Source organism: Eufriesea mexicana, unplaced genomic scaffold, assembly GCF_001483705.2.
Source record: "Eufriesea mexicana isolate 0111107269 unplaced genomic scaffold, ASM148370v2 scaffold325, whole genome shotgun sequence".
Lineage (NCBI taxonomy): Eukaryota > Metazoa > Arthropoda > Insecta > Hymenoptera > Apidae > Eufriesea > Eufriesea mexicana.
Genome location: NW_016908500.1, coordinates 392,806 through 405,444, shown reverse-complemented (window position 1 = coordinate 405,444; position 12,639 = coordinate 392,806). Strand labels below are relative to the sequence as shown.

General features: G+C 22.5%; 4 protein-coding genes across 7 annotated transcripts in view; 3 read left to right on the top strand and 1 right to left on the bottom strand.

Moving 5' to 3' along the window:
* Positions 1-888: 888 nt before the first annotated feature.
* On the bottom strand, positions 889-3,213 carry LOC108556109 (uncharacterized). The gene is given in 3 exon segments (XM_017912066.1): positions 889-915; positions 917-2,481; positions 3,183-3,213. Coding segments are annotated over 3 exon segments (1,623 nt in total).
* A 155-nt stretch (positions 3,214-3,368) lies between these two features.
* On the top strand, positions 3,369-4,635 carry Alg14 (ALG14, UDP-N-acetylglucosaminyltransferase subunit). The gene is made up of 2 exons (XM_017912064.1): positions 3,369-3,420; positions 3,983-4,635. The coding sequence occupies exons 1-2, from the start codon at positions 3,369-3,371 to the stop codon at positions 4,633-4,635; spliced, it is 705 nt and encodes a 234-aa protein (XP_017767553.1).
* Positions 4,636-4,699: 64 nt separating this feature from the next.
* Positions 4,700-9,054, top strand: LOC108556163 (lysine-specific demethylase 8). The gene is made up of 7 exons (XM_017912136.1): positions 4,700-4,839; positions 6,571-6,715; positions 6,803-6,974; positions 7,044-7,208; positions 7,402-7,619; positions 8,386-8,538; positions 8,797-9,054. Exons 1-7 carry the CDS (start codon positions 4,700-4,702, stop codon positions 9,052-9,054), a joined length of 1,251 nt encoding a protein of 416 aa, XP_017767625.1.
* Positions 9,055-11,641: 2,587 nt separating this feature from the next.
* Positions 11,642-12,639, top strand: part of LOC108556159 (ankyrin-3-like) — a 48,658-nt gene continuing 47,660 nt past the window's right edge. For all 4 annotated transcript variants that reach the window (XR_001890807.1, XM_017912130.1, XM_017912128.1 and 1 more), the window contains exon 1: positions 11,642-11,754. Coding sequence is in view for 3 of the 4 variants with exons in the window: in XM_017912130.1 (XP_017767619.1) it covers positions 11,713-11,754 (42 nt within the window). In the remaining variant the exon portion in view is untranslated. The remainder of the gene's footprint in view (positions 11,755-12,639) is intronic.

Below are 12,639 nucleotides of genomic sequence, written 5' to 3'. Positions count from 1 at the left end.
TAGTATAGTCTTGGGTATTTTTAGTAGATGTATTTACCACAATTAAATCATTTTTCAGTTTGATCATATTATTATCTTTTTGTGGCTTTTGTTCTTTATTTGTATTAACAAGAGAATCTGTCATATGCTTAGACATATGAATTAAGAACATATGTTTTCTTTGATATTTTTTAAAGCAAAAATTACAAACAAAACAGAAGCTTTCTTTGATTTTGTTACATTTTTTAAATCTTTGATCAATGTTAGCATTAGAAGTAGTGGGAAGATCTGATCCTGAAATAATTGTAATACTATTTGAATATTCTTCATTAATTTTTAATTTTTCTATATTTTCTTCCGTATTTGGAACTGTTTTCATTATTTCAGTAATATTTGAATGTTCTGTGTTCTTTATCTGCTTTTCTTTTACTTCCACCTTTAATAGTAAATTTTCATTATTTGAATTATTATAATGCATATTATTTTTTAAATTCATTTCTTTTGTGTTAATACAGTATTTGTCTACATGATTATTATTTTGTGCTCCAGTTTCCTTCCCTAAATTAGAAATTTCAGCCAGACTGGCAGTAATATCAAAAATATAATTTTTGTTTAAAGTATTATTTCTATTAAGTATTTGTTCACTCTTAAATATACATAACTCAGAAGTATTAACTATTTGTTTTATTTCCTGCTGTTTAACATTATCTGTACAATAATTAAATCTGTTATGTACTTTGTTAATATGTTGCTCAAAATCTGCTATGTGATTAAATATTTTTAAGCAACAACAGCATTCAAATGTATCCTTGTTAATTAAATTTAATTCCTCATTGAAATTAATAATAACAACAGTAAACTTTTTTCTTCTACCAGATGATGTTCTTTCACATTGTAAATGTACATCCATTACATGTTCTTGAAAATGAGATAAAGAAGTAATTGGTAAATCACACAGTGTACATTCAACACAAAGTTTTTCACCTTGAACAAAATTTATATTATTTGAAAATTGTTGCAAAAGATTGAAGACTTCATTACATTTATTGCACATTGCAACACTTTTTCTTATTTCACATTCATGTACTTTTTCTGAATTAAGAATTTTTGATCTTTGCCTTGTTCTTTTATACATTAAACATCTTTTGTTTTTTAAAAAAAGTTGTAAAATATTTTTGTTACAAACTTTATTCTCTGATGAAATTTTATATGTATTTGATCTAAATTTGATATTTGTTATGTTAGCATTAATTTCTTTCTTTAATTCTTTTTTAAATTTTGTACATTTTCTTTTAAATACTGATTTATGATACAACACATTTATTTCTTCATTTTGTTTAACTCCAGTAGTTCTGTATTCTTCATATGCAGAACATTGTGTTTCTGTAATATTTTTTGTTTCATAATATATGATTTCATTTTCTTGTTTCTTTAGCATGTTGTTTTCAACATAGTTCGAAGTTTGAATTAACTTAGATAATTCAGATAAAGGAAGATCTTCTATTTTTATTAAAGATATGACTAATGATTTAACATCCATATCATTTTCATTTTTTGTTACAGCTTTGTTTATTTTAATATCAGTTTCATTTTGCTGTAATATAGGAATTTTAGAAAAATTATTTGTATTTTCTTTTTCTACTGCACTTCCACAGCATTTATTTTTGTCTGTTTTCTTTATATGTTGTTTATGTTTATGTACTGTATTTTCACACAACATATTTTTTTGTTTTCTTTTTCTTATTTCCAAGTGGCATGATTTTACTGTTTTCTGTTTTTTACATTTTGTATAAATACTTTTGTTAGATCCTTTGGTTGTAATAGAATTACTAATTTCACAGTTATTTTCTCTTTTCATCTTTAGTGAGAAGTCGCAGTCAATTCCACATTTAGAATTTAAGTTTTTAATATTGGAAGAATTAGATTGTTTTCTTTTATGTGATTTACATATTTCTGTTCTCAAACATTTTTGTTTTGATGATTTTATTTCTAACCTAGATAAGCTTGTCTTTTGAAATTCCACATTTAATGTACAGTTAACTTTATTTTGATGTTCCTGTAACATTTTATTATGAGAAAAGGTATCACCACATAAATTACAAGATTTAGATTTATTATGTAAGCGAATTGTTCTTTGCAAATCATCTTTCAGCATTGCTTCACAATTTTTTTTTATTACATTTGGTGTTTTAATTTCATTTAATTTTCTGTTATCCTCACAGTTTTTTTGTAAGGCACTAGATACATTTTTCTCATCGTTATTTAAAGTTTGATTTATTATATTTGTTGATCTTAAATTTCTTTTTGAAGGGATACTTAAACTCTGTTGAACTTCTTTAGAGTTTTCCTTCTTCAATGTACATCTGGCTCTTATATATTTTTTTGCCATATTTATTAACACACTTTGACCTTTACTTGTACAATTTGTTAGTATTATATTATAATCCCAATTTTCTTCATAGATATTAGAGACAATTATATACTTTTCCTTTTCATAATGGTCTTATTTGAATTTATTTTATAGATGAATTTATTTATTAATATTCTGTATATTTATATATATATAAGGAATTTTCAAATTCTTTGCTAAATTTCACAAAAATAATATAAAAGTTTATTTTATATCACAAATTTGTTATGGTAATATTTATGAATTGTTATATGATTTTCATATTTCTATGGTAAACAGTTTCGTTTTGTCTCTATATAAAATATTTTCTCCTGTTACAAAAAATGTGTTATATTAGTACTATTATATTAGCTGAAAATAACATATTATTTATAACTTTTATTCCTTCAAACTAGATATAAACATAAATAATTTGCTTTTATAATTACAATAAAGTGAAAACTTACTTTACTTTTTATAAAGCTTTATGTTCAATCAATAATAACTTATTCTTCATTTGATTCGTATAGCTATATTTTTTTATTATTCTTATAAAAACTGTTGTAAAAGTTAAGAATCATGTAAAATGTTTACTAATACACATTTTTTAATACTTGTTCCTATAAGAATACAACAATTATGCATACAATATATAGAATATGTAAAATTAATTTATTTAATTTTAAAAGGTTCAAATACTTCATTTTTAATTTATAAAAATATGTTTACATATAAATAAAAAAATTCTGTATATGTATTGAAATGTTGTGATGGTATAAACATACTAACCTTAATATTCAATACTTTACTTTACTAACAGAGAATTCTAAAGAAGTAGCAAACATTATTAACTCTTTTCATTTCTTAGAATAAATATTTTTCGTATTATAAGTATTATTTATTATATTATGTAATAATTGAATACGTATTTCTTCTTTTTTTATCAGTAATGATACTTTATAATTGGTGAAGCTTGAATATATCATTTATAAATTTGAAAATGTCAATTGTATATGGTTTTACTGCCAGATGGCAGCAAAGAAAATGGACAGGTACATTACATTTGGTGATGGGTCTTATAACACGTAGTTTAATGCCATAAAATGGTTTCTATAAGTAATGTTTATAACCTAAACCTTATGTTGATGTACCTGATGGAATGCTTTCTGTTAAATTAATATAAACTATTTATCTGCGTAAGATTTATGATAATTATAAGTATTTATACTTTATTAAATATATTTATGTTATTAAATATATAAAAATTAATAGAAAATCAATTATTAATTATATACTTTATTTCAATATATGTATGAAGTACGAAAATTGTGAAAATTTAAATCGTTTAATAATTTAAATAAAATTTTTGTTTTACATAAAAGATAGGTATATTTTTTATTTTATTATACACATTAATAATATTATATATTGAGTGGTGTTTGTATAATTAAATATTATATAAATGTTAATCTAATATTAATAAGCATATCTAATATAATATTACTAATACATAGTATAAATGATACAATAGTGTTGTTTATATAATTATTAGTTACATTCTTTTTTATTAAATATAATTCAATAAATTAATTATTTTGATTTGAATCATTACAGGTTATACAGCAAAAATGTATATGATATATTGTATATCTATTTGTATAATGGTTTGTTTGATAATCATTGCAAGAATATATTTCTTGATGTTTTGTACAAATAAAACAGAAAGAAGAAAACTAATTCGAGATAAACCAGTTAAAGCAATGATTGTATTAGGATCTGGTGGTCATACTGCAGAAATGATGAGAATTCTTAAATATTTAAGTTTAAAAAATTATTCACCAAGAATATATGTATATGCCGATACCGATTTAATGAGTATAGAGAAAATTAAGAATTTAGAGAAAAATAATATAGACTATAAGACAATTAAAATTCATAGAAGCAGAGAAGTTCATCAATCATATTATACATCTATTTATAGTACTATTCATGCAATTTTGGAATCAATTCCGCATTTATGGAGAGATTGTCCAGAGTTACTTCTGTGTAATGGTCCAGGCACATGTGTTCCTTTGTGTATAATAGCATTCTTATTTAAAGTATTCTATATTACACATACTACTATAATATTTGTTGAAAGCTTCTGTAGAGTTAAAAATTTATCATTAACAGGAAAAATTTTGTATTATATAGCTGATTATCAAATAGTACAGTGGCCATATTTATATGAACCAAATGATAAGAATAATAAAACACTTTACTTCTAGATAAAATAATTTTAATTCGTATTTTTTATTTATTTTCTAGTTATACCTACATCATTTTTAAAAAATGAGTAACTGTGCAATCATTACAAAGTTGATTCCATGGAATTCATTAACCAAAAACATACAAAGTTATTTACCTATTGAAATAAATATATATATGACAACAATTGGAACTAGCTTAAGAAACTTTGTTGAAAATGAAATGTAAATAAAGATTTATATATAACCATATAAAATAATTATAGAAATTTATTAAATTTTATTTTGTAGTTTTTTACCATACATAACTGTAACTAAATAATATAGTTTATGTAATATTTTATTTAATATTTTATAGCATTTTGTATTTTATTTGTGAAATAAGTCACCAAAAATAATAAATATTTGTATTAAAATGGTATTGAAAGGGAAAAGATATGTATATGTATTTTTTAAAAATTATCTCTTTGAAACTACTAAAATAAATTAAAGTTGTACTACATATCAGATAAGTTTACATATATTTATTTCTTATAAGTGATTTAAGTATCAATAAATATCAGTATATTTCATGACATAATTTCTAAAAATAAATATTAAATATAAAATTTTTGGGTGCTAGATACTTCATCTTTATTTAACTCATAAAAAATAACAAACTGGTTTAATCCATAAAAAACAACAAAGAAATACTTATTTGTTATTTTTAATATTATACTAAAAAGAATATAAATGTAATTTTTACTTAAGGAATAATTAGGAGTACTCAAAGGAAACAACATAATTACAGAAAAATATTTCATATATAAGTACATTTGAACATATATAATATTACATAACAAGTAGTACATATTTAAAAAAATGACATTTCTCCATAAATGATTGAAACAAAGTTATATAATAATGTTTTTTTCATCTAAATCTTCGATTGTAAACAAAGGAACTTAAAATATTTGTTTAATATATATGAGCTTAACAATATTTAGATTAATGTTACAATTTATAATTCTAACTATACTTATTATTACATTTTATGATAAATCAAGAAAAGATATATCTTATATTTTTATAAATTAAAAATTATTTGAAATATTATTTTTCTTATGTATGTTATATATCTGCTTGTTAAATATTTCTATGAATATTTTTATTAAATTTCTTATATTTGAATTTAGTTTCTTTTCTTCTACATTTGTTTTTTCGATTTTAGAAATATTATGACACTAAAAGCAATTATTTTGTATAGTTTTGATAGTAAAATTTGTTATATTGAGTTATAATATATATATAAATGGATGCATATTCAACAAGTATTTGATACCTTTTTTTTTTCTAACTATTATTGAATGAAGTAAAATTACATAAATATATTACAAGAAAATTTGTTTTAAAAATAACGTTTCATATAATAAGATTTTGATTGACTTATTTTTTTTTAAAGAGAGTAATAATTTCTTCTATTGTACTACTAATTGTAGAACATTCTATATTAATTCAATAACTACTAAATGGAGTTTTTGTGAATTTTTATCTTTATAAAAAATATATGCGTTTCTGTTGATAATACATTATTAAAAAGAATATTTTTAAGAAAATTATATGAATTTTATAAATAAATTGTTATTTACTAATAAATAATGTTATGTAATAAAATCTTTATAGACAATAGTAATAAATGAACTTTTATTTAATTAGTTAAGTACCTTTATAAATCACAAATAATTGAGGGAAACATATATTAATTATAACAAAAAGGCAGTAGTAATTAAGAAAATTAAGTTTTGTATTACTAATATTTGATATACATTTCTCTAGGTGTTATATTATACATTTATTGTTTTCTTCAGTTTTAAGATGAATATTTAAATATTTCTGGTGACTTATTTATTTATAAATACGAATATCAATCAAATGCTTGAATATCAGTAATGATCAAATGGTTTTATTTTATGAAAGAATTGCACCAATAAAATGGGTAAAGAATTCATTAATACTAGTTGAAGCTTGCTTGGATAAAACATGGGAGATATTAAATTCTGGTCATTGGCAATTTGTCCCAATTGAATATCGGTACTGTTACACATTATGTACTATTTTAAAGGTGATATCACAGATTTAATTTATATTACATATTAATACAATTTTTTTTGTTATATAACACTAAATATTGATTACTCAATATCTACAGGTAGTATTATTGGAATTTCAATATAATAGTAATAATAAAGAATTTACAAAGAATACAATTTTGTTGAAAAATATTATTCAGCAAGTTGATAAAGGTATTTTACTAGGAGCACCACTTCCAGATATATCTGATTTGTTACCAAGAATTGCTTCAGAATTAAATAGTTGCATTAGTAAGTATTAGAAATAAAAAAATTAAAATAATAAAATATTTTTAATATTTTTATATCATATTTTTTCAGCAAAGTCAATAGAAATGTTGGATTTAGACAAATTAATTATTGATGTCAAAAATTTATACGACTTCATATTGCCTGGATTTACTGAAATTGTACAATATATTGAACCCTCGATGGAATTATTTTATAAAGAAATATTTATGCCAAAGGTACCAGCAATATTAAAAGGTAACATTTCATTCATAGTTACTCTACTCTACTTTTTTCATTATTTGTTATTTATATGATATTTTATAATTGTATTTTTATTATCTTATTTTATTTTTTGAAGCAAGAAATGTGATTCTTTTCTAAGTCTATTTTATTGCAGCTACAATCTTTTTAATGAATTTTTATTTTAATTTAACTTTAAATATTCTAGATTGCATCAAACATTGGAAAGCTTTGAAGCAGTGGAAAGATTTGAAGTATTTAATTAATGTAGCCGGTCACCGAATAGTACCTATTGAAATTGGTTCACGTTATACTGATGAGAATTGGTCACAGCAACTTCTGAGTTTTTCAGAATTTCTACAAAAATATGTATTAACAAAGGGAGATCAAGTTGGTTACTTAGCTCAACATCAATTATTCGATCAGGTTTTGTTTTTTATTTTTCAATGTAGCATGTTAAGTAGGTATTTTAATTTGGTTAATAAAAATCGACTTTTTGGAGATTTTTTTCTAAGGAAACCATGATACATTTTAATATGCTGTTTTCACATTCAAATTTATTTATGCTTAGAGAATATTTATAATATTTTTTAACAGAATTAATGAAAATTGTGTAAATTATATAGTCTTAGGTAAATCATTTTTTAAAAACGGGCTCGAATGGCTGACATGATTCCAAACTATCTGATTATTGGAAACGAAAAAACCAAAAAGCATCTTAATTAGTATAAGTACAGCTATAGCATAAACCACCAAAACAGGGAAATTTCGGAAATTAAAAAAATGGCAGCATTTTGAAGTTTAAATATCGATTTTCCTTGTGCTTTACGCCCTTTGGTTGGTAAATAAAAATAGAAAAGAACATCGGATTTTGAAATCCGTGGTTCATGCGATAAAGGTACATCCGGTGAAGATCTCCAAATTTAAAGTCAATTAGTCAACTAAAACGTGAGATATCCCGTCAGCCAATTAAAAAATATGGTTTCAAGAAAAACACGTTTGAAGTTTTTGTCTATAACTTTGCCAATTTTACGAATTCAAACAAATCTTTTTACACAGACATTTTCGAAATCATACATTTTCAGAAAATGTAAAAAGAATCGATTTTTTAAAATGCAGATTACAATACCTCTTTAAATGCTGATTATTTAAAATGAAAGTTTAAATATTAAATGTATAATAATAATTTCAGATACCAGAATTGAAAGATGATTTTACAATTCCAGAATATTGTAATTTTACAGACAATGATGATGTGGAGCAACCAGACATAAATGCCTGGTTTGGACCTAGTGGAACTATTTCACCTCTGCATTTTGATCCCAAAAATAATCTTTTATGTCAAGTATGAAAATAATTTTTTGTTATTTAATAATATATAAGTAAAAATACTTATGATGAAAAATATGATGAGTATGAATATGATGATAATGACAAAAAATTGCTGTTAATTATCTATTTCAAAGGAATATGAGTATTACAATTTAATATAAATTTTTATAATTTAATACTAATTTTCATAATTTACAGCTAATTTGATATTGATACATTAAGTTAAAACATATTAATTTATATTATATAATTGTTTTTTGTTATATTTTAGGTGTTTGGTTATAAAAGAGTTTTTTTATATCACCCAAATGATTCATCTAATTTATATCCATATGATACAAGATTACTTAATAACACTGCACAAGTTGATCCTTTGAATCCAAATTATGAAAAATGGCCTAACTTTAGTAAAACTAAAGGTTTGATGTGTTATTTGAAACCTGGTGACATACTTTATATCCCTCCAAAATGGTGGCATCATGTAACTTCCTTGACCCCAAGTTTTTCAATTAGTTTTTGGTGGAATTAGATATGAAAAAATATAATTATAAACATAATATGAAATACAATATATTTAGTTACTAATATCATCTAAATGATTTATTCTAATTTGTATTTTATGAGTTGAATTTTATCATTGTAAAGAAATAAAATGTAATTGAAGTATTACTGTGAAGGTTAACGATTCCAAAAGGAAAGGTTGTTATTTTTATATAACATCAAAAATATTATTAATACATTAACTTCATTAAGAAAATGAAAAAATTTTCACAAAACTTTTTATAATAAAATCATATTGTTTTAAGTTTGATTATATGTTTGTTTATATTATTACATTAGATATATACATATGCATTTATGTTTAAACTAAGATTTTATTGTTAATAAAGTCTAAATTAATATTTCAATATTTAGTATAATCATAGAAATTATTGTTTAATAATTTACTTATTGTTATACTATCTGTAAAGAAATAAAATTCATTAAAGTACTAAGAAAAAATGAAAATACAATTAATAAAAATTAGTTTATGCTTGTGAGTTATAACTAATATCAATTTGAAAAGTATAAGTTATTAAGATGGTTTCAAAGGTAACAATTATTAAAATATATGTATTAATATAGAAAAAATAAAAAATATACGACTTACTAAAGCAATTTAAACATTGACATTTGAAATATTTAACAAATGAAATGTATGTAAGTTACATTAAAATTTTTAAGTAATAAGCGGTAGAAGATAAATGGAATAAATTTCAAGAGTAAATAGGTAAAATTAGTATATGGTCCAATGATATTTACAATAGATATAATACATACATAGACTATTCGTGATTTCGAAAACATATATAAAAAGTAAGTTTTTGAAATTAAGTTCAATGCAATATTTTTATGATTATGGATAGAGAAAAACATAAATTTAAACACATAGAAATTATTCAGTGAAATATCGAAATATTTTTTTAATGGTATGAAGTTACATGATAAATAATATCGAAGTGTTCTGAGTATAAATATTTAAATATTTTCAAACGTAATTTTAAACATAATGCCTATAAATTGAGATTAGTAAAAATTAGTTTCTAACGAAATAACGTGAAGAAGCGAATATTATATAATAAACTATGTATCCAATATCGATTGAATTCAAAATTAATGGATTGAAATTCAAAAACGCAAAATTTCGTATAATATCGAAACAGATGTTAAAAAAAAGAAAGGATCGAATAATAAAATTTCGTTAACAATATTTACACGAAAATATTAGATTATAACGTGTAATGTCGTTTATAAAAAATTATTAACGCTAAAAGTGGTTTAAGAGAATATTAGCGCGGAATAATACAATGAATTGCTTGAATACTGCTGTGGTCCACGAGTAATGCATGTTCATAATCAATATATATGTTAATTGAATACGGTAACTAAGCAAATAAGGTAATTAAAACATAACTGAAAAATAGATAAAATGGAAACAAGAAGAATGTTGTCAAAGCATGTGTAAATATCAAAAACTATAGATGTGTAAAAGGTAGAAGTAGTTTGTAAAATAATATCAAATAAAATTAACAGAATAGCAAGAGAAAGGAAAAGTTCATATATGACGAACTGATAAACGAGGTATAGGACTCGTTTGTGGTAAAGAGTAAATTTCTGAATTTATCACAAATACAAGGAATTAAATAAAATTGATGTAAAATAGAATGCATGTGTTAAAATATAAATAGAGAAAATGTAATTACAGTAAAAATAAAAAATGAATGAATGTATTAAAATTTTAATGCAAGAATAAGAAGAAAAGAAAAAAATAAATGCATAAGATTAATAAAATATAATGTTTTATCAAAAACATTTAAAAAAATTTTTTTGATTTTTTTATTATTATATTTGATAAAATTAATAATCTCTATATAAATCATTATTAAAAAACGATTTTACGTTTGCAGAGATATTTATATAAGTATCTATATAATTAAATATAATTGTATTTACGTTACTTTATGATTATTTTGTTACTTTAAATTACTACTTCATATTTATTATTTTGACCTCTTTGTACAATTTTATTAAACTTCATTTAATTTTTTATATTTTAAATAATAATAGTAACAATAAAGTAATATTAAACTATAATTCTACTTAATTTTCTGAGATATTCGTGTTATAAATTTCATAAATGTAATATATATTTACACAGTACTTATTATTATAGTGATATATGTTGTACTTATTATAGCGATGTTACGAAAAAGAAAGGAAAGAAAATAATTCGAAATAAAATTTAGGAACCAGGAAAGTATTCCTTTTGCTTAATTCATTTCATTAGCTATAACTTTAGAAAACAAGGAACTTAGAGGAATTTCAACCAACGAGATCTAATAAATTTCTAATTTTTCAATATAGTAGCTAGAAAAGAAACGAGCTCTTAATTTAATTCTTCCCACTCTAATTGTTAAAGAACAATTATATTAAGCTAACTAGAGGATTAAATAATGCTGAACGTGTTTCATTGGTTTAAATAAAATATGTATATGCAAATCATCGAAGCAGATGCACCACAAAGGCGTTCATGAGAATAAAACAGAATGCTATAAATACTCTTTGACCTACGTTTTCAGTATGGAGCGTAGGAAATATACGTATACGTAGAGTCTGTCAAACGAAATACACAGTTTATTATTTGGGAATGACGACAGAGGAGGCATTTCCACCGATCATTAGGTTCCAGGTAAAAATGTGTGAAAATAACATCTGTCAAAGAATGTGCGACATACTTTTGTTCAAGCTTATATACCGCAATATATATATATATGACGCATTTAAAAAATTTCTTTCCTTTTTTCAGTGCGCAACGAACTAAAATATTTCCGGGTTTTCGAAATAAATATTACAGTAATAACGTTCGATGAATAGTAATTAGGATATATCATTTAGCTGAATTTTAGTTGTAGTACCGTTATTGGATAGATATCGACTGTGTGTCATTCTCTATGCTTTAAGATTTATGTTGTAATACTGGCGAAAATCCAGTGTTTAAGAAGTTGCAAACTATTTTTAGAAAGTTCATATAATTAACGTATTGTTGATTCATTGAAACAAGACATTTGAGTCAAAACAAATTGAAAAGTCGAAACAGGTATACCTAGCTGTGCACGGTTAAAAATAATAATTTTTTAATGATTCTTTTTTAAATGAAATACATATATTAATAGTAATGCAAATTTCTATGATTTCGTTATAAACTTTTATTTGAAAACAGGCGGTTGACCTTGAAATTTAAGAATTTATGATATCGAAAGATGTTCTATTACAGTAGCTTCCTATTCTGTGTTAAAATAAACAGCTTTTTGATAACTTCTTTTTTCAATTAATCAAGCGGAACAAATGTTTAAAACTATTGCAAAGTAAGACATAGTTTCTTATTCTCTAACAACCACAGCATTCATGTTTCCAAAGCTTTTTTTATTTATAATATACATTGTTTTGTTTTCGAAGACATAATATTATTTTATAAAATGTAATAATACTAATAAATGATTATTTATTTACTGCATTCTATAATTCTCTTTAACCTGTCACAATTCAATTTTTGTTATATTTGCAATTATATATA

Coding starts and splice junctions, on each gene's coding strand:
- Alg14 (XM_017912064.1), top strand. CDS start 3,369: ATGTCAATTGTATATGGTTTTACTGCCAGATGGCAGCAAAGAAAATGG. Junction 3,421..3,982: donor GCAGCAAAGAAAATGGACAG/GTACATTACATT, acceptor GAATCATTACAG/GTTATACAGCAAAAATGTAT.
- LOC108556163 (XM_017912136.1), top strand. CDS start 4,700: ATGAGTAACTGTGCAATCATTACAAAGTTGATTCCATGGAATTCATTA. Junction 6,716..6,802: donor CATTATGTACTATTTTAAAG/GTGATATCACAG, acceptor CAATATCTACAG/GTAGTATTATTGGAATTTCA. Junction 8,539..8,796: donor AAAATAATCTTTTATGTCAA/GTATGAAAATAA, acceptor GTTATATTTTAG/GTGTTTGGTTATAAAAGAGT.